The sequence below is a fragment of the Pleurodeles waltl genome, chromosome 6 (assembly GCF_031143425.1).
Source record: "Pleurodeles waltl isolate 20211129_DDA chromosome 6, aPleWal1.hap1.20221129, whole genome shotgun sequence".
NCBI classification, from domain to species: Eukaryota; Metazoa; Chordata; class Amphibia; order Caudata; family Salamandridae; genus Pleurodeles; species Pleurodeles waltl.
In genome coordinates this window covers 337,162,048-337,187,301 of record NC_090445.1, presented here as the reverse complement: position 1 = coordinate 337,187,301, position 25,254 = coordinate 337,162,048, and the positions used below count along the sequence as shown (strand labels likewise).

Below are 25,254 nucleotides of genomic sequence, written 5' to 3'. Positions count from 1 at the left end.
TTTAAGAAGCAACTTGTCCCATGGACAAGTAGACATTTTATTAAATTCCACACCCCTGCTACTGGTCAGTGACACACCACAGATCTGCGTCAAAGGTTACAGCTGCCCCCATGACCTCCCCACAAATTTAATATCATCTACCCTTATTTGACACCATCACATCTAGGTTGGGCTTCAATACTGTCATCTTGCAATGGTTCAAGCCATACCAGCAAAACCAAGCACCATTAATTTGAATAAGTTCCTCTAGCTTGAAGCCCATCCCAATCTTTGGTCTCTGCTAAAGAAACATTCTCTCACCACGGATCATCACCCTGTACATTAAGACCATGATAGTGCTGCTGACTCAATAGAAGGTCATAATCTACCAGTTTGTGTAGGACATATATTTGTATAACTAATTCTTATGGGGCTAGGACACTGATCGCCTTAAGGATTTCCTTGCAACAATAAGTCAAAATTTACTTCAAATGGTGAGAATCTGTGCTCATTTCCACTGACTGAAAAGAGGCACAGGGAAGGTACTCCTAGCTGATTCTTGATGACTTCATTCATTGACAACACAAGTGTTTTTTCTTCAGCTTCAGGTCTAAAATCTTGTACAATTTAACTCTAGTGGTAGGGAAGACTTTGCACCTACAGTGCATTTGTCACAGTTGAAGTGTAATGATGTTTCTGAAAATGTTGTTGATGTAATTTGTGACCTCATGTACAAGACGTTAGGCAGTGCACGGGCCAGGTAATGCTTGTGTTGCTAACCACAACTGGCCAATTTCCTTTTGTGTGTGTTAGGCTTTGTATTGCAACTTTAATGTTCATTTAACAGGCAATTTCTATTTTTTGTAATGAAGATTGATTTCTATTATATTACACTGCTTATACTTCGATTGTTGACAAGCAATGTTGTGCTATGTAGTTGTAGTTACGGAGGTCTTTATAGCCAAAGATGTTAAAAGAGCTGTTTTAGAGATTATGATAGAAAAAACATTTTGTTGCTGGTAAAGTTCAGCCATTCTTTCAATGTTTACAAACCAGGCACAAGGAGGACAGTTGCTGGCACACCCTGCTATATTACAGCTTGGAGACATATGTCAAAAATTGACAAATTACTTTAGTTGGTGAATGCATGGCAGTTCACTCGTGGTGATATGTGCTTGTGCAGCAGAGGAACACTCACATGAGAGCAGGTAAACAACTTGGTTGATAGAATATTTTGCTTTTACTTTGGAAATGCAGTATGTGCTGAAACAATAGTCACAAGCAGCTGCAAAGCCAGCAGGCCTGGTTTATACGTGCTAACAGAGGTGAACACAAGTGTGTGCATTTGATCATGCCCGTGCATGAATGTAATTGGAGACCTGTTGGGTTTGCCACTGCTTGCTATAGTAGTAAAAAAAACAATGATACAGTATGTACAAAACCATTCCAAGATGGCTGCCACAAACACAAACATGATGATCATCTTGGAAAGTTAACACATAAAGTGCATCATTGTTGCACTGTTCCAAGATGACTGTTGTGTTGAATCTAAACAAGGCAGTCATCTTGGAATGAAACAACTATTGTACACCTTTGCAGTGCCACTCTGACATCACAAGCAACTTTTATTGAATATTACTACTGCCAATGTTCCCTCGAATTCTTTTTTCTTTCGTGTGCAGTGGTAAACGGTCTCTGTGCACTGCAGCCAAAGCTGCATACACCAAAGTCATGTAACAACTCAGTATGCAAGTGATTGCAGTGCACAAGCTACCGAAGTCAGGAGATTTTGCCACTTCAAACTAAATGTAAAAGGTGCATTTGGACTCACCCTTAGCAGCATGTAATAATTACATTTAAGTCAGACCTTCTAATATTTTTGTATTTCACACTCAAATGATCATACCATCACCCCATGACTTTTACTCCTCAACAGGTACAGTAATAAGTAAAACTAACAGAACTCAAATGTTTGTTCTACTAAGTAAATTTACTTTGAATAGTGTGAGAGAACATTGAACAAAGCTCTCAAATGTCCCCATGTCAGACATGAGTAGTTGTTCCAGTCATGCTTTTTATATGTCATAGCATAACTTGTATTATTTCCATCACAATATAAAAACAATACTACCAGTGCTAGAATGCAAAGTGAAAAACGGATTGGATGAGCTAGCTATGTTTGACTTTGGACAACAACAGATTAGGTTACAGTGACTGACACTGGACAGTAAGAGATGAGCTAGCCATGCCTGACATAGGACAGCAATAGATAAACTGACAGTGGACATCTAGCCATGTCTGATATTGAACAGCATAAGATGAGCCAGCCATGGCTGACATTGGACGGCACAAAATGAGCTATCCATGCCCAACATGAACCACAGGAGATGAGCCAGTCATGGCTGACATTGGATAGCACAAGATGAGCTAGCCATGCCTGACAATGGACCAGAGGAGAGGAGCTATGTTGAATTGATTTGGGACAGCAGGGGATGAGCTATGCAGGCCTCACCTTGGAGAACAGGAGGTTTATGCACACCACAACACTGACTTTTACTAGTATGCTTGTGTTATGTTTTCCATAACAGACCCTGCTAACATCTTTAAATGACATTAAACATGTGCAGCACTGCCCATGTTAGCCTGTTTCCAGTCTTCACACCTTGATTTTCTTTAGTTGCAGTTAATGTGCTTAGTAATGAAATCAAAAAGTAAAGTGGCAAAAGAGCTATAGATACCCTTGGTGTATTTACAGCACACCAGCTAATTTAATGCAGCCTGAAGTTCCACCCGCACAGACAGAATAAACAAGTACCTATTAGAAAACCCTAATATTACAGAAGCAGCAACCTTTGCACATTAGCAAAAGGCTCAGTGATGGAGAATGTTGGTTTCTGACTAAGTACATTATTAAATAAGAACCAGTGGGACGTATCTTGCACTAAAAGCTGGTCTGCACCTATATGTTAGAAACCATGTTAGCCTGTTGTAATAATGTCAGTTTGAGACACCCTGTAGCCAGCAGACACTACCCTAGCACTACACTGGTACTCAATGAGGTAGTGAGTCTGCCACAGGCCTAAACAGAAGCAAGAAAAATGTGCCTCAATCCAACTAGTTTAGAAGTTAAATAACAGCAGTAATTGGGGTGCAGTGGAGTCCATGCACTGGATCCCTGGAGGACGAATGAATGAGCGGTCCTGCCAGGATTCAAACCTATGACCAGAGGATCAAACACAGACCCCTGTAGTATACACCTCAGTCCACTGTGCTACAATAACTATCAGCCAAGCTCGGCTCTTTTCGTAGCAAAGACATTTTGGATGTGTTGTTAAAAATGTACAGCTTTGGGTGCAGAGCTGGTGGTATACAGCTACTTTCAAATACGAGACATCTGATAAAATGGACAGGGGGAAATATTCTTTCTCTTGTAGCCCCTCGGCTGAAATTATGTTTTGTGTGTTTTTACCTCAAAGAAACATTGCTTAGCAACACCACCGCTCATGGCAGAAAATGTAAATAACATGATGACACTTCTTTTTCAACTTTGCAGAAGGCATAATTGTACAGAGCACTTAGCTGCTAAAACATAAGGCACACATTTAGATAACAATTTCTGTCTGGTACACTGGGCAAGAAGTAACATGTGCCCTGTGAGAGGAGTGCTTGATGAGAAAAGGGCATGTCAGACTCAGGAGTTGAATTAATTAAATCTTGATTAATATAGTGCCTCATACGGACTGCATTTCGCCACTTATAAGTGCTGTGAATTTCTGGTGTGTAAGGAATCACTCACTGAACTTAAACTCCCTTGTCTAAAACACACTATCTTTACAACACAATATTTTTCAAGGTGCAGCAGAGGAAAACCTACCAATGAACAACATACATTTTTTAAATACAGTGCCACTCTCGCAAATGAAAGGTATAAGAACAATCTAATATCCAAAGCATTTAACTTCCTACCAGCAGTTTGAAAATAAATATAAACATGTACATTCTAACAGGGTATACAAATTAATCGAAGATCTGGAATCGCTCATTGCTATAATGTGGCGTAAATATACAGATGAAGCACGTTGGAATACGCAGGACAAAACCTGACTAATTCTAGAGTAAGAGATAAATTCACAGCTTAATGACCCACATACTTTTCTACCTCTAGCAAAATATGTAAAATGCCACTCTTCCCTAGTTTAAACCTTAGGCAACATACAAGGAATTTAAGGGAACTGTATACCCTTGGACCCGGTGCCACTGTTGCACAATTGATAGTTATGTCACAGTGGGGACTAGAGAGCACTCACACCCAGCCATTCCTGGGTAACGCGCAAAAGTCCATGTCTTAAAAAGCCATCAGTGCGGGAACCTTCATTTTTTGGCATGTACGCAGTCTCAAATTCAGAAAACAAACCTAAAGGAGGAGCTCGTACATAGACCCTAGGTAACAAAACTATGTGATGGAAGCAAAGTTCCCATTTCAGTCCTGGGGATGGTGCATGGTTATGCTGTGCTTGTCTGCAGCAGAGCGGGGCAGTTGGTGTTAACTACTTAATTATTTCCACAAAATACCTCTCCATTAAGATAAATTAGGGAGCGGGCGGCATGTTCAAAGTCTGCTTCTGCTCTGAAATGTCCCTGAGTAACTCAACACTTCTTGGAGACCTTTCAGAAAGCGTGAGTGGTACTTTGTATCTAGAGAATATTTCATGCTGCTCATTTTAAATGATCACTCGGCAAGTCTCTCTTTGTGCATTTTAGACGTACCTGCGTGCTTCAAAAGAGAACTTGATCGCTTTTAAAAGGAATGGTGAACTCGCACACCCTGAAGGAGCATAGGTAGTGACTTTAACCTTAATTTACGATCCTGTTCTATGTCAGAACAAGCTTGCAATATGATCTTAATAGGGTGATTAAAGTGTCCTTTGATCCACAGATGCAAACGCATCTTTCAGATGTACTTGCATGCTGGAAAATCAATTTTCATATATGGGGCACAAATTAGACACTAAGCTCCAAAGATAAATATCAGAGACTGTTTTTGAATGTGTCAGTACGAAAAGTTGTTGTGTATGCATACTATGCCAAGGGTAGGTCGCTCCCCCTGCCGCTGCAGCTCCTCCAGCCCAGGTTCCTGAGACCTCCCAGCAAGCCCAGCTACCTCGCAGTAAGTACCCCCCCCACCTCCCAGCCCCTCGCCCTGCCCCGCGCTACTCACCCTCTCTCCTGCTTCTTTTCTTCTTCTCTGTTCTTCCTCTGCGCTCTCCTTCTGTAGTCTTCTTCTGTACTCTTCTTTCCCTCCTGCTCCACGTCTTCACTCTTCATCTGTTTATTTCTCTCTCTCTCCTTTGCACCGCGACCCGCGTGTGCCTCTTCTTCTCTGTCCCTCTTCTTGGCTCCTTCCTCTGCTGCTCGCCGCCCCTCTTCTTCTTCACCTTCATCTGTATTCTTCTGTCCTCTGTGCTCCTCTTCCTCACCTTCATCTGTATTCTTCTGTCTTCTGCGCTCCTCTTCTTCACCTTCATCTGTATTCTTCTGTCTTCTGCGCTCCTCTTCTTCACCTTCATCTGTACTTTTCTGTCCTCTGCGCTCCTCTTCTTCTGTAGCTTCTTCTGTGGCCTTCTGTCTTCTGTGTATTCGGCTCCTCTTCTTCTGTGGTCTTCTGTCTTCTGTTCTTCGGCTCTTCTGTCTTCTGTTCTTCTTCTGTGGTCTTCTGTCTTCTGTTCTTCCGTCTTCTGTTCCTCCTGTTCTCTTCCTTCCCTCCTGCTCCCCGCTCCTCTTCCTCTGTTAGCTCTGTTTCCCAACAGAGCTAACTGCTACCTACTCCCTGGTTCTTCCCGCTCCTGACTCGTCTCTCCCCCTCTCTATCACCCCTATCTACCCCCATCTCTATCTACCTATCTCTCTCTCTGTCTCCCTCACTCACCACCTCCTCCTATCTACCTATCTCTCTATCTTTCCCCCCCTCTGTTACCACCCCTATCTTCCTATCCTTTCACTCTACCTCTCACCCTCACCCACCTCTACAACCCCCCTCCCCTATCTTCCCAACCTTACTCCTATCTCTCTCCCTAAACTCCTAAACTTCCTAAAACTCACCCCCCACCACCGTTAACCCCCCCTCCCCCAGCTCTTCTCCCCTCTACCTGTCCCCCCCTCCCTCCGCTTTCCCGCCGCCACCTCCTGCACGCCCCCGCCCTCCAGCTCCCATTCGCCCCCAGCTGACCCCCCCCTCCTCCCTCTTATGGCGGCCGCTGCGTGACAGTAGTAGCGACCCTTGACCCAAGGGTAGGTCGCTTCCCCCTGCCGCTGCAGCTCCTCCAGCCCAGGTTCCTGAGACCTCCCAGCAAGCCCAGCTACCTCGCAGGAAGTACCCCCCCACCTCCCAGCCCCTCGCCCTGCCCCGCGCTACTCACCCTCTCTCCTGCTTCTTTTCTTCTTCTCTGTTCTTCCTCTGCGCTCTCCTTCTGTAGTCTTCTTCTTTACTCTTCTTTCCCTCCTGCTCCCCGTCTTCTCTCTTCATCTGTGTGCTTCTCTCTCTCTCCTTTGCACCGTGACCCGCGTGTGCCTCTTCTTCTCTGTCCCTCTTCTTGGCTCCTTCCTCTGCTGCTCGCCGCCCCTCTTCTTCTTCACCTTCATCTGTATTCTTCTGTCTTCTGCGCTCCTCTTCTTCCCCTTCATCTGTACTTTTCTGTCCTCTGCGCTCCTCTTCTTCTGTAGCTTCTTCTGTGGCCTTCTGTCTTCTGTGTATTCGGCTCCTCTTCTTCTGTGGTCTTCTGTCTTCTGTTCTTCGGCTCCTCTTCTTCTGTGGTCTTCTGTCTTCTGTTCTTCGGCTCTTCTGTCTTCTGTTCTTCTTCTGTCTTCTGTTCCTCCTGTTCTCTTCCTTCCCTCCTGCTCCCCGCTCCTCTTCCTCTGTTAGCTCTGTTTCCCAACAGAGCTAACTGCTACCTACTCCCTGGTTCTTCCCGCTCCGGACTCGTCTCTCCCCCTCTCTATCACCCCTATCTACCCCCATCTCTATCTACCTATCTCTCTATCTCCCTCACTCACCACCTCCTCCTATCTACCTATCTCTCTATCTTCCCCCCCACTCGCTACCCCCTCTGTTACCACCCCTATCTTCCTATCCTTTCACTCTACCTCTCACCCTCACCCACCTCTACAACCCCCCCTCCCCTATCTTCCCAACCTTACTCCTATCTCTCTCCCTAAACTCCTAAACTTCCTAAAACTCACCCCCCTTAACCCCCCCTCCCCCAGCTCTTCTCCCCTCTACCTGTCCCCCCTCCCTCCGCTTTCCCGCCGCCACCTCCTGCACGCCGCCGCCCCCCAGCTCCCATTCGCCCCCAGCTGACCCCTCCCCCCCCTCCTCCCACTTATGGGGGCCGCTGCGTGACTGCGCAGCGGGCGCGCGCAGTGGGCGCTCCAGAGGCAAGCCCGTCTGCGCCCGTCCGCGCCTGGCCCATGCCCAGCGCCACGACCCCTGGTCTTCAGCACTCCCAAACCCCTCTGCTCCGCTACTACCCCACCACCCTCCACGCCCTCAACCCAGGTCGCTCCAACACCTGCTTCCAAGCTAACCTAAAACATACCCATGGACCTTTCGCCTGCCACTCCTGCAAACGTATCTTCCACCACGCAACTACCATGACCACCAGCCCACGCGCCATCAACCACCTCAAATGCATCCTGGTCAACGCTCGATCCGTCCACAAGCATGCCGTTGAACTCTGGGACCTCCTGGACTCCACAGCACCGGACGTCGCCTTCATCACGGAGACCTGGATGAACGCCTCTTCGGCCCCAGACATCGCCATAGCCATCCCCGAAGGCTACAAGATTTCCAGGAAAGACCGCACTAACCAAGTAGGAGGAGGAATCACCATCGTCTTCAAAGACTCCATCAGCGTCACCACCTCCACCGAAGACACCCCCCTCGCCGCAGAACACCTGCATTTCCAGATTCGCACCGACCCCAGGACCACCCTCAGAGGATCCCTCATCTACTGTCCCCCCGGACCGCGCGCCCCTTTCAGCGACTCCATCACCGACTTCGTCTCCCCGCACGCCCTCGCCTCGCCGGACTACATCCTCCTAGGCGACCTCAACATCCACCAGGAACACAACAACGACCCCAACACCACTGCCCTGCTCGACAACCTCGCCAACCTCGGCCTCAAGCAACTGGTGAACACCCCCACCCACATCGCCGGACACACGCTTGACCCCATCTTCTCCGCCAGCAAACATGTCTCCTTCAGCCACGCCTCCGCTCTACACTGGACCGATCACAGCTGTGTCCACTTCACATTCCGATGCGAGACCCGCCACCTCCGCACTCAACCCATCCCTCGTCGACAGTGGAACAAAATCCCCGAAGAACAGCTCTTCTCCGCACTCACCGTCAACCAACCTACCCTCACCACCGACGAACCCAACGACGCAGCCCTCAGCCTCACGAACTGGATCACCAACTGCGCAGACAACCTTGCTTCCCTCAGACGCACGCATAGACAGGGCAACACCAAAAAACCTCTCTGGTTCTCTGACACCCTTAAGGAATCGAAGAAAACCTGTCGCGCCCTCGAGAAAGCCTGGCGCAAGGACCACACCGTTGACAACATGACCGCCCTCAAGAACGCGACCCGCGAACACCACCACCTGATCCGCGCAGCCAAAAGGAATTTCTTCACCGACAGACTGGACAAAAACAGCCACAACAGCAGAGAACTCTTCAGCATTGTTAAAGAGTTCTCCAACCCCAACGCCATCACGGCCTCACAAGACCTGTGCAACTCCCTCGCCACCTTCTTCCATCGCAAGATCACCGACCTCCACGACAGCTTCGGACACCAGACCCAGCCAAGCAACACCGAACCCACACCCCCTGCCATCACCCTCAACGCCTGGACCCACATCAACACTGAAGAGACCAAAACCACCATGAACTCTATCCACTCCGGCGCCCCCTCGGACCCCTGCCCTCACTTCATCTTCAATAAAGCCGACGACATCATCGCCCCGCACCTCCAGACCATCATCAACTCCTCTTTTTCATCTGCTACCTTCCCCGAAAGCTGGAAACACGCCGAAGTCAACGCCCTACTAAAGAAACCTACGGCTGACCCAAGCGACCTGAAGAACTTCCGCCCCATCTCGCTCAACAAACAGCTTACCAACTTCCTGGAAGACAACAACCTTCTCGACCCTTCACAATCCGGATTCTGAACCAACCACAGCACTGAAACCGCCCTCATCTCAGTCACAGACGACATCAGAACCCTGATGGACAACGGTGAAACAGTCGCCCTCATCCTCCTCGACCTCTTGGCTGCCTTCGACACCGTCTGTCACCGCACCCTAATAACCCGCCTCCGCTCCACCGGGATCCAAGGCCAGGCCCTGGACTGGATCGCCTCCTTCCTCTCCAACCGCTCTCAAAGAGTCTACCTCCCACCTTTTCGCTCAGACCCCACTGAGATCATCTGCGGCGTCCCTCAAGGCTCCTCGCTCAGCCCGACACTCTTCAATGTCTACATGAGCCCCCTCGCCGACATCGTACGCAAGCACATCATCATCATCACCTCCTACGCCAACGACACTCAACTTATACTTTCCCTCACCAAGGACCCCGCCAGCGCTAAGACCAACCTACAAGATGGCATGAAGGACGTCGCAGATTGGATGAGGCTCAGCCGTCTAAAACTGAACTCAGACAAAACGGAAGTCCTCATCCTCGGCAACACCCCGACCGCATGGGACGTCTCCTGGCGGCCCACGGCCCTTGGCACCGCACCAACCCCCTCAGACCACGCCCGCAACCTCGGCTTCATCTTGGACCCTCTGCTCACCATGACCAAACAAGTCAACGCCGTGTCCTCCTCCTGCTTCCTCACCCTCCGCATGCTCCGCAAGATCTTCCGCTGGATCCCCACCGACACCAGAAAAACCGTGACCCACGCCCTAGTCACTAGCCGCCTGGACTACGGCAACACCCTTTATGCTGGGACCACCGCAAAACTCCAAAAACGTCTGCAACGTATTCAAAACGCCTCCGCCCGCCTCATCCTCGACGTACCCCGCAACAGCCACATCTCCGCACACCTGAGACACCTGCATTGGCTCCCAGTCAGCAAAAGGATCACCTTCCGACTTCTCACCCACGCACATAAAGCCCTCCACGACAAGGGACCTGAATACCTCAACCGACGCCTCAGCTTCTACGCCCCCACCCGTCTCCTCCGTTCCACCGGCCTCGCGCTCGCTGCCGTCCCTCGCATCCGCCGCTCCACGGCGGGTGGGAGGTCTTTCTCCTACCTGGCAGCGAAGACCTGGAACACCCTCCCCACCAGCCTCAGGACCAACCAGGACCACTCCGCATTCCGGGGACTCCTCAAGACCTGGCTCTTCGAGCAGCAGTAACCCCCTTCCCCCTAGCGCCTTGAGACCCGCACGGGTGAGTAGCGCGCTTTATAAATGTTAATGATTTGATTTGATTTACTATTATAGGTGCCTTTAATTATAATCATTTAGAAGCGAGGCCTGCTCAGGATCAAAGTACTGAGTTCAATGTCAGCTTTATTTCATCATTCAAAAGTGAATTACATAAACTAGAAATACCCATCTAGTAGCAAAAGACAGTCAATGTAAATATCATAGCTGTCAGTGACAAAGTGGATTGTGAGCAAAATATGATGAGGAGGAGTGGAAAGTCCCAATATTAGCAACTGAGAACCGACAGATGCTATATACATATGTATGAGAGGAACGACTAAGGCACTCTGCAGGTATAAGTTCTGTCAGTGTTTCAAATCCCTTGGGTCAAAAATTGGACAGTGTTCCTCAGGACGAACACAGAATCCAGAGGTTTGTTATGTTCTTATGTTCTGTTGCTGTGGTGCTGCTGTTGCGTTCCAACGAGTTCAGTTGGAGCGCGTCAGGCAGAGGACACAGTGGTGGTTTTTTTTTGGTGATGCTAAACTGAATAAATACAATACTCACGGAGACTTAATTTGTGGCTTCCGTGTTTCAATGCGATAGGCCACAACAAGGTTGCTAGCCACCATTATATATAAAAGAAGTGTAATAAGAAGCAATTGAAGAACAGGTGATAATTTAGCAAATAATGCATCTTTAAACAACAAAAGTTATTAAGCCCCACTGACAACAGGATTCCACAAGCACTGGTACAGCCAATTGGTCTGGCTTAGATAATCCTGTCAGGTTTTTAAATGTATTTTTGCAAACATATGGAACAGACAGAAGAGTGTAAAAATAATACAAAAAGTAAAAATCTAAAGGCAGTGTTACTATGTTTGGAAAAAAGAGTGAAACAATGAACCACTGCAAAAAGTAATAAAAAGAAACAAAATTAAAAAAGAAATGATTACAGTGATTGGCGTGCCAGACCAGACACAAAGTGCACTTCTTTTCTGGTGGATGTGCATGTGCTCAGGAGCAATAAGCCGCCAATCAAAGTGGGGATAGTCTGTGGCTTAAGTGGGCCCACTCACTACTGCATGATAGGGGCTGACTAAAAGCTCCTCTGCGTATCTACATTTATATGCATTTTTAAATGAATTTCTTTGAAAAATATGAGGTTGGCAAAAAAGCTAAACCTGTCTCTAGGCCAGACCTAAAATGTTAAACTGATGCTATTTAAAAAGTGGAAAAGTATGCAGCAAATTATCCCACTATAAATTACAGGTTTTATTCAGACGCAGTAAGCAAAATGCTTTGCTAAAGACATGAATTGTGTACAATAGATGCAATATCAATTAAGAAAACCAATCCAAAGGGTCAAGCAAGCAACTGTGCCAGCAAAGCCCTTAAAGTGATGCTTTTGAGCCTAAGGCATAGAATTGTAAACATGGCTTGGAAAATCAATAGTGGGTATTAACTCTAGCAAACAGAAGATGATACTATGAATATACCATATGAGAGAGAGGAAACTTATAATTGCACCCATGTGTGAGTTATTCAGAATAGGACTACAAACAATCAGTACTTAAACTGAACTTGAGAGAATCACGTGTGAAACAAGCATTGTAAAATAAATAGTTTGGCGCCAGCCTTTTGTCTTCGTTAATGCTTGTTTTGTCATGTTTGCACTGTTTTTGGGAAGCCTCCAAGCCCTCATCAATCTATAAAAAAAAATGGCTAAAAGCAAAAAGATGTATTTGTCTAAAAAAAGCACACATTGCATAGTAGACCCCGGGCATTTAGGAGAATTTGTTTGCGTGTGGATGTGCTCCTTGTGAAAGGGCAGACTACTCAGAGACGTTTGCCAATAGGTGAAGTTTATTGACACACTGCCCCATGCTGTGTAGTGGTAGAAACATGTGAATGACAATAACAGGCCAATGGATGCAGAGGTCTGGCTGAAAGCCCCTGTAAGTGAGTATGCTATACATACAAATTTAGTAAAATTAAAGCGTCTTGGCTAATGACAGACTGAAAAAGGGGGGATACAGTTTTAAACTGTTAATGAGAGGTGCATTAAGTACATGTTAGGAAAGGTGCAGGTGCTTGCATTACTTAGCATTACATGCCATATAGCAGAAAAAAATCATGACAGTGATGAAGGAAATTTTGTCTGAAACGTGATAGATCATTAGGATCCTAGGTAACATTCTTCAGAACAAGCATCACAACGCTTTTAACAGGTCTTTGTAATAGATCAGTTTACAGGTGAGGAATTGCTGTAGTGGTGAATCCTGCAGCCAATGGTAACTAGGCAAGAGTCTAGGCAAAAGTCTCTGTTTCATTGGGACTAAGAGCACAGTATGAGGAGAAAATAGGTGGCTCCTTGTCCGTGTAAATAAAGATGAGCAGCAAGATGCAGATAGGCTTTACTTAGGCTCACTAGCTGCAACAGTCCATTGTGCCAACAAGCCAACACTTGAATGAATGAATGAATGAATGAGAAGCCATTTGCTGAGCACACAGCTGTTTCCAGAGAAGTGTCCTGGTGCTGAGCTAATGAGACTGATTTGACGTGAAATTATTTTTCCTGAAAATGAATGTTTGCAAACTGGCCTTAAACGCCACTTCTGAATTGGTCTCGCACAAGCTTCCTGGTAAAGCATTCCATAACTTTGCTGCCGTGACAGAAAACATTCTATCTCTGCTCTAGCTTTCCGATGAAGAGGGATCTGCACCAATATTTTGCTGCCGAGTGGAAGGCCCATGTGCTCTTCCAGCATTATGCCTTCTTGGCCAAGAAGAAAGAAGCAGAGCCAAGAAGGGATTAGGTGTTTGTATGACTGAGAAACTGATCTCAACAAATGCTAAGCCTGCAATATATGCCTTCAGTGTTTACTTGCCTTATGCTATGCAGTTGCACTTTAAACGACTATTCAAATGAATTTTATACTTGGGATATAGGGCAAGGAATCATGCTATATGTGTTATTTGGGTCATTATACATGTAATAGTTTTAATTAACTGCACATGTTAAATAAATAAATAAATGTGCTCTCCCTCTTTCCTGTAGATAGCAGGCCTTTTCCGTGTAGGGCTCTATGAGCTAATGTTAATGTTTTAAACGTGATTCATTGTGGATTCAGAATCCAGTGCAATTTCTTCAGCCCTTCTCTGACAGAATGTCTTCTAGGAATGTTGAGAATGAGATTGGCTGCTGCATTCTGAACCAATGCAACTTATTTAACAGACCCTTTGTTGCTTTGCGTTACCACGCACTGGCATAGCCTGACCTAGCCGTAATCAGTGCATGACAATAACCTTTTGTGTATAAACTGCAAAAAATTATTTTGGGAGATAGGACACTGAGCCCCGATCCTTCTGTGGTTTATGTTTCCAAAAGCACAACAACTCTCTTGAAATAGGAATAGATACAATGGTAGAATAAACAAATTCTTAAGTAAAAATTGAATAAAATAATACACAATTAATAAATACAAATAATATAATACACAAAAAAAGGTTCACAAATATTTAAAAATGCATTTTAAGAACATATCAAACGTAAAACAAGTAAACAGTAAATAAGAGGAAACCCAGTTCCTTCCACCTCCTGAAGAAGATATAACTGGAAAGCAACAAACGAGGAAATCCATGATATATGCACAATTCATAGAACGTTAACAAGCAAAATATGAAACAAGGGTTTTATCAATGCAAACAGTAGTTTTATAACAGATGTGTCAGTGCCTACATTAAAGGCTTTTGGAAAGGCAGACCATGCCTCGAACACCATGCACAGAAGGAAGGAGGGATGGTACTAGTAAAACACAGGCTTTTGTAGCTAGTTTAGCCCTAATGCTGATAAAACTATAATGGAGGCCATGGAGTAGTCAAACCTAATTCCACTCCATCATTCCCGTCTCCATGGAGGTAACACATCTCTGCCACGTAATGGAAGTGTATGGATACCATGTTGATTCAATCCTTATCCTCTTTGGAATGGCTACTAGTAGGTTAAATGCAAAGAAGCATGAATGCTTATTCGTCTTTCATCGTCCTACCTCAAAATAGTTATTCAGCCCATTATTCTATCTTGATTGGAGTATTGCTTCTCTTTTTTTCTTCGCCTTCCCTAGTGTCTTGCTCATAGTCTGTACCAAACACTAAACTCCCTACCTGGCTCGTTGTGGGACTAAACAGACGTTTTCACATCTCCTCCCCCTTAGCTGTATTATTATTACACTGGCCCCCATTAAACAAAATGCTCGATCTTTAAGACACTGCATCTGTCACTGGGCGTGTTACAAAAAGGGTCCCCAGCCGCACGCAGTTGATCACATTGGCCCTCTGAGGCTAATTTTGTTTCCATCCCTAGAGTCCACCATACTCCTTTAGGAGGAGTTCCGTTCTTTACCATCACAACAAAAACGTGGAATTCCTTTTTCCGTCAGGGACACTGAAAACCACCTGATCTTTTGGAAACATCTGCAAATTCTGCTTTTAACTTACTCTCTTTAGCTCTGGTGCCCTGTCCTCCGCAGTAAAACTAAAGTCTCAGCAGATTGTAGGTATTAGTACACGTTAGAAATAGTGCTACTACTGCTAATAATAATACTGTTTACTACTATTACTAATGATAAATAAAACTTGTTTATTTAATGTTATCGTTTTCATAGTATGGACAGAGCCCAGAAAGGGTCATATGAAGGCTAAAGATAATAGAGGATAAAAACATGTGCAAGGTATAGTTTCGGACTATAAACAACATCGCAGTATATTCCGATTAAAATCTGTTGTTCTTAAAAGCCCACTAAAACTATTATATATCTATTATGGACGCAGGTAACACTGCAGGACACTCTAAACGTAGGAATAGATTCTGAAAACACACAAATTACTTGGTTTAATTTCCTATTTAAAAAACGTACATTTAACATCTGTGATGCTGAAAACTTGACTTGCTTTTAGCTCATTTTTCAAGGGATGTAATACAGGGCCAGATGTATCAAAGGTTTTTACCCATTCTATGTCTATGGGAAAATGTGTTCATACGTATGGCCCATAGTTCCTAATTTGATATAGCATTTGACCTAACAATTCTGAATTCGTGCAAATAATATAATTGCATTTATTTACATTTTCCTAAAGACGCGAACCTTCCCGTACAATATACTGTTTCAGAGCACCACGGAGGGAAATAAAAGCCTGAAAACAACAATGAAATTATTACTTTTAAAAGCAATTACGGCAAATCGGGCTTTAGTATGTGACCTTTTCAAGCGCATGAACATCCATATCATGTGTCATCTCAGCTAAAGATAAAAGTACCCACTCTTACTGATTAACATGCATGTATAACATTCGTCCATATTTACGTTTAGTTGCTTTTCATGCTTTTTCATCCATCTCACTTGTTTCAGTATCAACGAGAAATAATTACACTCTTGATTACAGTTCTAACGTGGCCACTCGTGCTGTTCTATAATCCACAATTATAGCTTTTGAGAAAGATACCTTGTAATGTTACAGAGTCGGGCTTCAGTACAGTTCACGAAACTGTGGAGACTGGGTGACAGGTACAGCATTCTCGTGTCTCGGAACGCCAGACGCTAGTGGTTTTACTTAACTACGTACATCAGTTTTAATTGGTCAAACATCTTGCAATTTGTGTTTAGCTGTGGCTCACAACCTAGATCCCAACCATAAAAAATAGAAATTCCTGAATCCTTGAAGGTGGCATTGCAGTTTTTTCTTTTGATTCGACAATACTTACCGATAGGACGGAAGTTCCTAATGAAGCACGCTGCACCCACCCAAAGACAAACAAAAGCTACATCAAAGCCACTTGTTAGGTTAATTAAGGAAGGAGTAAAAGTAGGAAAAGGCCCTCAAAATGTGTGCGGCTTCACACGCCATGCATTTAACCTATACACCTGTCAGCCACATCACGAAAGCTAGAATATTACATTCTACACCAAACTCCCTACACCTTACTAGAATAAAAATCCACAAATACCCTCCTCCAGTCTCTTAACACAATAGGATGAATCTGTATGACAACTAGGCAGCTCCAAGCCAAAAAGTTATCTCACTCTCTCAACGGCTCCCTTTGAATTTCTAGAGGCAACTGAATTGACCCTTGTGCTTCTTTTGAAATATGTAGAGCCGGCTTGAAAGACCAGTGATGCAAAGGAAATGACTTGTTGATGTGGGACATGAGTAGCCACAACTATGTGGAGAATACGGAAAATGGCAAATATGTAGAGAATCACCGGACAACAAAACGGGGATAGGCTAGAGACCAGAGATGCAAGGGAAATAACAACTTAAGGTAGAGGGTACGGGGAAGGACAGACCTGCAACATCGCAAAAGATAAATCATCAGTGCTGAAACATCGCGTTGTAAAGTTCATGTGGTACTGTAGTATATCACCTTTCACGTGTGAGAAACATGGGTTGTCTGAAGTTTGGAAAATGTAGTCTGCGCTAGTAAGCGTCGGCGTGTGCACCTGCTGCTACCTCTTTACATAAAGTCCATCTTGCTCTTTAAATTGGATATGTACTGCGCGCGCCTCAATTGTGGACTGTGCAATAACTAAGCACCCTCAATCAACCAATCGTCCACGCCTTGGGCGCCGGCAGAGGGCGCTCGAGACGATGGCGCATGTGCAACTCGCGCAGTAAACAGTCAGCGCTGTACTGCGCGCCTGCGCAGTGGTATAGCGAGGGAGGGAGCACTCACCCCTCGCAGCCGCTTGACCAGCTCCCCTTTAGAGCCGCTGCGGGCTAGCCCTCGCTGCTCCAGCGCCCCCCGCAGGTCAGTGACCCGCAGCGCCAGAAGCGGCTTTCCGTCCAGAGTAACATCCTGCAGCTCCGCCATCTTTCCCCGCTAGATCTCTTTCGGCTTCCGTCCCCCTTCCTCATCACCTGCTTCCGCCTGAGCTTCCGCCCCGCTTTCTTTTCCCAGTGAACTTCCGCCCCGCTCAAAAAGGCTTCCTACATTTAACGGTCTACACGTACGGGCCATATAGCTTGATGGTGTTCCGTTTATTATTTTTTACAAAACTATATACACCGCTGAAGTACATTATGGCATCGGTCTAGAAGATGTGTATTCACGGCATGTGTTTTTTTCGGTACCCAGATATGTTATGCTTGGGAAATGTGTTCTACTTTATCCGTAGAGGTGTCTGGGCAAGGCGGCAGAGAGAAAACCCTGGCTTTCTAAGACCTAAGGCGTGAACAAAGCCGTCAGAAGATTCTGCTTGTGAACGAAACAGCAAATGTCATGTAAACATGTGATACCCTTTTACAGGTTAAAAATATGTTATTTCTATCAGTAAATGTTAATTGATGCTTTATGGAAATTATTTCTTGTATTTTCATTAGAAATGTTAGGATGCGTTAATTGGAATATTAAATTGGGAGCCATGAGCAGAAGTGTCGGAATGTGAATTGGAATCTAAGGGGTCTTATGGAATTATGAATTGCAGCTGGAGCTCTTTGGCGGGTATCCCTCTGAGCTCGTGCTGTTAGTCGTTCACTTCTAAGTGAAGAAGAAGCAACTTAATTGGAAAGTTCTTTTCAATATAAAGAAGGGAACGACAAGTAAAATAAAACAACATCAATTCTGTCGCAATTGTATACGATGGGCAAATATGTACAGCATATTATTCTTGTGATAGGATCGAGATACGTCCTGAGAATCTAGTGTAGAAACTGTGAGGTTACTCAAGCAACAAGCCCATAACAATATAGAATAATATCACTGATTATAAAACGAGTAACGAGTTGGAAGTAGGATATAACAGTTGTGTGGGCAAAAAAACGGAACTTCCAATATTCAGGACACCCCAAAATTCAGAAAACCCTCAATTTTTCCCCAGACGTTTCTCCCACTAAGAAATTACGCAAAAAGATACCCCTTCAACATCAGTTTGGCCAAGAAGCATGAAAAATAACGGGGACCACTCAATAATTAACGTCTAGATCAGCGAAAAATTAATTGGTGTTATTACAAAAATCTGAAAACCAAGTGGTACAGAATATATGCCATAAAGTTGCAAATGCGAAGTTATACAAAGTAATCCGAATCAGAAAATCACTGTGAGTTCCGAATAAGCAGCAAGATCAAAACAAGCATTGGCAATGCTAATAGAGCTCGCCTATGCAAGAGGCTTTAGCATTGTGTTTTTGGCCATGTTGTAGACCAGTGTGGCTGCTGTTCAGCATGACTTAAAGTTAGTGGCGTAAAGTGGAGTGGGGGGAATAGAGTCTTGCAGAGTGGATATGTTGGAGCAGGGTGTCGAGTGAGTATCATAGAATTTAATGGTTCATTCAGAGTGAGTGGCGTGGAGTGGGGTAGTGAGATGGATTGGAGTAGAGTGGGTTGGATTGGATTGGGATAGAGGAAGTGGATTCAGTGGGGTGGGGTAGATTGGAGTGGGTAGACTGGATTGAAATGGGGTGAAGTGAATTGCATTGGGGTGGGCGAGTGGGTTGGATTAGATTGAATTAGAGTGATATGACTGGGGTGAGTTTGATTGCATTGGGGTGGGGTGGATTAGATGAGTGAGTGGGGTAGATTGGATTAGAGTAGGGTGGTTTGGAGTGAGATGGATTGGATTGGAGGGGTGGAGTGGGCTAGATGGATCAGATTGAGTGGGGTGGACTGAACTGGGATGGATTGGCTTGGGGTAGAGTGGGGTGGGGCAGGATGGATTGGACTTGACTGGGTATATTGCACTGAGGTGGGGTGGATGGAGTGGGGTAGATTGCACTGAGGTGGGGTGGATTGTAGTGGGGTGAAATAGATTGAGTAGTGTAGATTAGAGCGGGGTGAATTGGATTGAGTGGGGTAGATTGGATTGAAGTAGATTGGGGTAGATTGGAGTGGGGTGGATGTTTTGGGGTGGATTTGATTGAGTTTGGATTTGAGTGGTGTCAACACGATTTAAATGGGGTGGATTATGTTGGATTTGACTGAAGTGGAATGGATTGGAGTGGGGTGAACTGGATGTGTGTGGGGTGGATTAGGGTGGTTTGCAGTGGGTCGGATTAAGGCGGACTGGAATGAGGTGTATTAAGGTGAATTATATAGGAGTGGGGTGGATTCGATTGGAATACTGTGGGTTGGAATGGGGTGGAATGGATTTGTGTGGGTGGGTTGGAATGGGGTAGATTAGAGTGAAGAAGGCTGGATTAGAATGAGGTGGGTTGGAGTGGGGTGGATTGGATGGATTGGACTGGAGTGGGGTGGATTTGGGTGAGGTGGATTGGATTGGGGTGAGATGGATTTTTATTGGAGATGGGCAGATTGGATCGGGGTGGGTTTGATTAAAATGGGCTGATTGTGATGGATTTGAGTTGGGTAAATTGGGATGGAGTGGGGGAACTGGATTAGAGTGACATGGACTGGATTGGAGTTTGATGGATTGGAGTAAGGTGGATTGTTTTGGATTGGGGTGAGGTAGATTGGAGTGGGATAGGTTGTTTTGGATTGGAATGGGTCAGATTATTTTTAATTGGAGTGTCTCAGATTGTTTTGGATTGGAGTGGGATGAGTTGGATTGGAGTGGGGTGAATGGAAAGGAGTGGCTGGATTGAGGTGAGGTGGACTGGGGTAGATTGGATTGGGGTGGATTGGACTAGTGTGGGGTGGATTGAATTGGAGTGGATGAATTGGGGTGAGGCAAAGTGGACTGGATTAGAATGGGGAAAATTGGAGCGGGGAAGGTTGATTTGGATTGGAGTGTGGAAGATTTCTTTGGTTTTGTGTGGGGGAAGATTGGATTGGGTGTGGGGCAAATTGTTTTGTATTGGAGTGGAATGGGTTCAGAGGATTGGAGTGTGGTAGACTGGGGGAGTGGTTTGGAATGGGGTGGATTGGATTGAGTGGGATGGATTGGTGTGGGGTAAAGTGGGGTGGATTGGAATAGGGCAGATTAGATTGGAGTGGGGTGGACTGGGGCGGAATGCACTATTATGTGTTAAAGCATTATTTCGAAAATTACACATAAAAAATCAAGAATGTAGCTTTGCAATATTTAGAACAAGATAATCATCATCTTTTGAGAATAGTGCCCATTAGCAAAAACAGAACATGAGTGCAAAGTGAGCAATTTTGTTTGTCCTGCTGGGTGCGTTTTTGCCACTCACAAGTCTTCTGTTTGCAGAGCACTAGAAGTTAAAAAGAACAAAATAGTACCTCAATAACGTCGATAGCAGAGGACGGGCACTGATTAAATTGAATTAGTCAGTGCTTGGTCCCTGCTTGTTAGACCTGGCAGCCTTAGGGTGGTCTTCCCCCCAACTTTTTGCCAGCCTCCCTCGATTTTCTGACCTTGTTTTTGCTGGCTTTAGGACTCTGTGTACTTTACCACTGCTAACCAGTGCTGAAGTGCCTGTGATTCCCACCTAAGCATGGTAATATTGGCTTAAGCCCAATCGACACATTTAATTAACTTATAAATCCATAATAAAAGGCACCTCATGTGTCTCGGTTCTGCATATTAAATGATAGTGGTGGGCCTGTAGCACTGTTTGTGCCGCCTACCTAAGTAGCCCCCTAACAATGGGTCAGACCTGCCTCTGCAGAGACTGTGCAGTTTCCATTGCCACTTTGACTTGGGAAGATAAACTTCTTGCCAGGCCTATACCTTCCCTTTTTATACATGTAAGTCACCCTAAGGTAGTCCATGTATGACCCACAGGCAGGGAGTAATGTATTTAAAAGGCAGGACATGTACTTTTAAGTTTTACATGTCCTCGTAGTGAAACTCCTCCCAAATTTGATTTTCACTACTGCAAGGCCTATCTCTCCCATAGGATAACATTGGCAGGGCTCGAAAAATCATAAAAATATTACTAGACCTGCAGGTCAAGTAGTTTAAATAATCTACTCAACCTAACTGTAATGTATTTGACATGTAAACGGGTCTCAAGTAGTGTGATCCTAGGCAAATAGTTTACAGAGTCGCCTTTTTCTTAATTCTCACATATGATTGCACATTCAAATATGTGAGCTCAACATATCTGTAGTACAAAAAACTCTTTTGTTTGATTAAGTAGTCTAAAGTTTGCTGCATGCATCACAAGAATCTAGCCCACATACCCATGAGATGTAGCCCACATAACCTAGGACTTCTTTTAGTTTGCTAACAACTTTGCCAGCGGGGCAGGAGTGTTTTTCAGTTTGTTTAAATACTCAATTTTAATTAATATATTACTAAACCATGATGTGGTAACATATTGTCATCTACACACAGTAACCTTCCAAGAAATGTCCAAAAACCTCTCCACTAACTTGCAGCTTTACTGATAAAACGATATAGTGTATTAACAAACTGTGGATTTCAGAAAACACATCCGTTGCACATCAGCATGTAAAGTATTCTGATTTGTTTTCATCCTATTAAAATATTTTTTCATCACACAGTAATATAAAAAAGGGCTTTCACAACTATTGACATTTTTGAAATGTTTACACAGTTGACTTAGTCATTTAAATGTTGTGTGTTAGGAACAACCTGACACCCTGTATACTTTTATTTTACATTCTAAGCAGCAGGTCACGCAGTTCACCTTACAAAGTCCTGGAACTCTGCCGTCAGAAGGAAATTTAATTGTAAGAAAAACTAACTTTTGACCTCTGTCTGCGAACACAGAGCAAATGTGACAAGATAAGATTTGAAGCCTTCTCTATTGCTCCTTCATTTTCTGACTAAACAGAACACTTGTTCTTTGTCAACTCAGAAGGGGCGAGAAGGTCCTAAAAATAGCTCAACCTAATAAAATATGACTCGCCATAGTGAGTGGGCAAGTAGATTTTTCGAGGTCTGCTACCCCAAAGTCAAAAGTTCTGGCTGACCGCAATGGAGAACTGACAGTATACAGGGACCCACTTGGTACAGCAGACCATTAGTGGATGCCATTTTTAGGGGGAAAACATCCACTTTTATCTGGAGCACTTTTCCCCTATATTTCTAAAAAAAAAAAAAAAAAACTCAAAATGTTGCTATATTTCGCTTAAGTTCTCAGTGCCCTCTAGGGTAAGCCACATGCCTGGGTACATACCTATGCCAACCAGAAACCCAATTTCTGACACTGCTCTACAGAAAGGAATTAAAAGTATGCCACGGCTAGAGTGACCCATTTCGAGGCTATAAATTAGAGTGCCATGCAAGCCAACAAATGGTAAGCAACAGGCAAGCTCCCTGCCCTTTTTGTTAACAACAGTGTCTAGCAAGTGAGAGCATGTCCTAGCGCATGCTCTCGTAGGCTCGACCCTGAAAGGTCGGACAACATCCCTAGTAGCATCAAGGAAATCTCAAAAATCTCTGGCTCACCCCAAAAACAAGAGATTCCTGCACACAATTCTTGCAACAAATTAGTAAAACATCACATTCATCAAAAGTAACAACTCTTTAGCAAATCAGGCATATGTACCTCGTTACCTTAACACATATGCACTATCACATTTTAAGAAAATCTAGCATCATCAGTACTACTGCCGTCTGCAGATGTTTGAACAAAATATGAAACATTTCAACAATATCACTTCCTACAGATAAATAAAACCCATCTTCACAGTAGAACTACAGCAGAAGGGCCTTTAAACTGCAGCAAGTTGGGAACACTGGAGAGTTCAGTCAAAGCTTTATATTTATAAAAGTGCAAAAACCATTATATCAGCTTGACTTTGCTCTTCAGAGCTTGTGAGAAGAGATCATATGCAGGGGGACAGTCAGTGTAGAAATGAATGACCAAAACAACATCCATTTTAAACAAGGTGGCGTATTCACTTAATTGTAGCATAAATAAATTATATTTATAAACTTCTATACATCACATGAAACATTTCAACTGTAACTACCTTTGATCATCATTTGTGTATCAGATCAAACATAAAAATATTATTATTGATATTTATTGCACAAATATATTATAAAATGCTTCCTGAGTTCCCCCTCTGGGTATTCTGAACACACTAAAACCGATTAATAACTTTATTAATCAAGAAAATCATTAAGTATGTATTGCACAGAATTTCCTCTGCATAATAATGGGCATGCATCTTGCCCTGAGAGATCAACTGTAGTGCTGTCTGGATCCGTACCACTGATTTTTGTTGTCATAGACAAATGAGGATCACATGTATTGGCCATGGCATAGTCCTGTCTCACGGATTGTGCCCTTGTTGGACCAGGAAAGTGTCCCAATTGCTACTCTGAAACTGTTGGAAGGCCACTCCCTTCACCAAGAGTTAGGCAACACGAACGCGCTGGTTGAAACATACTGTGTAGTAATCAATAAAAGTGCAAGTGGAGACGGAGCACACTTCCTCCTATCCCAGCACAGTCCCATTGCGTTCTGGTAAATGCAGTATGCCTACTTCAAAGTTGCTGTAGTTTTTCACCAACGTTCGTGCAGGTAGTGCTGTTATCTCTAGACATGTCTCTCAGGGTTTAGCCCATCACCAGTAGAGAGCAGAAGCAGTAGAGAGCAGAGAAAAGTCATCTGGGGTTGCTGAAATGCTGCTCACAGGTCACATTACCACTCCACAGGCACACAGTTACATCCCAGGTCAGCTTGTTGGGTCAAGGGACCCTTTTTAACACCAGGGGGGAGGGAGCAAACTGCCTCTAATCCCAGCACAGTTCACCCAATTGCATTCTGGTAAATGCAATATGGTTACTTCAAAGTTGTTGTACTTTTTCACCATAGTAAGTTCAATTAATGTTGGTATCTCTAGTCGTGTGTTTCTGTGTTTAGCCCTTCATCAGTAGAGAGCAGAAGTATTAGAGAACAGAGAAAAGTCATCTGGGGTTGCTGAAATGCTGGCCAAGTCTTCACAGGTCACAGTACCACTCCACAAGTGCATCCTGTAAGGAAATGCCTCCTTGGCATGGCTACCCCCTGACTTTTTGCCTTTGCTGATGCTATGTTTTGAATTGAAAGTGTGCTGAGGCCTGCTAACCAGGCCCCAGCACCAGTGTTCTTTCCCTAACCTGTACTTTTGATTCCACAATTGGCACACCCTGGCACCCAGATAAGTCCCTTGTAACTGGTACCTCTGGTACCAAGGGCTCTGATGCCAGGGAAGGTCTCTAAGGGCTGCAGCATGTATTATGCCACCCTAGAGACCCCTCACCCAGCACAGACACACTGCTTACCAGCTTGTGTGTGCTAGTGAGAACAAAATGAGTAAGTCGACATGGCACTCCCCTCAGGGTGCCATGCCAGCCTCTCACTGCCTATGCAGTATAGGTAAGACACCCCTCTAGCAGGCCTTACAGCCCTAAGGCAGGGTGCACTATAGCATGGGTGAGGGTACCAGTGCATGAGCACTGTGCCCCTACAGTGTCTAAGCAAAACCTTAGACATTGTAAGTGCAGGGTAGCCATAAGAGTATATGGTCTGGGAGTCTGTTTTACACGAACTCCACAGCACCATAATGGCTACACTGAAAACTGGGAAGTTTGGTATCAAACTTCTCAGCACAATAAATGCACACTGATGCCAGTGTACATTTTATTGTAAAATACACCACAGAGGGCACCTTAGAGGTGCCCCCTGAAACTTAACCGACTATCTGTGTAGGCTGACTGGTTCCAGCAGCCTGCCACACTAGAGACATGTTGCTGGCCCCATGGGGAGAGTGCCTTTGTCACTCTGAGGCCAGTAACAAAGCCTGCACTGGGTGGAGATGCTAACACCTCCCCCAGGCAGGAGCTGTAACACCTGGCGGTGAGCCTCAAAGGCTCACCCCTTTGTCACAGCACCGCAGGACACTCCAGCTAGTGGAGTTGCCCGCCCCCTCCGGCCCCAGACCCCACTTTTGGCAGCAAG

The 25,254-nt window shown here is 44.8% G+C and overlaps 1 protein-coding gene across 4 annotated transcripts in view; it reads right to left on the bottom strand.

The window, feature by feature from the left end:
* The window catches only part of ACIN1 (apoptotic chromatin condensation inducer 1), a 729,433-nt gene extending 712,090 nt beyond the window's left edge, over positions 1 to 17,343 (bottom strand). For all 4 annotated transcript variants that reach the window (XM_069238220.1, XM_069238221.1, XM_069238222.1 and 1 more), the window contains exon 1: positions 17,147 to 17,343. In XM_069238220.1, the coding sequence (XP_069094321.1) occupies positions 17,147 to 17,284 (138 nt within the window). In that variant the 5' untranslated portion in view covers positions 17,285 to 17,343. The remainder of the gene's footprint in view (positions 1 to 17,146) is intronic.
* Between the last annotated feature and the right edge of the window lie 7,911 nt (positions 17,344 to 25,254).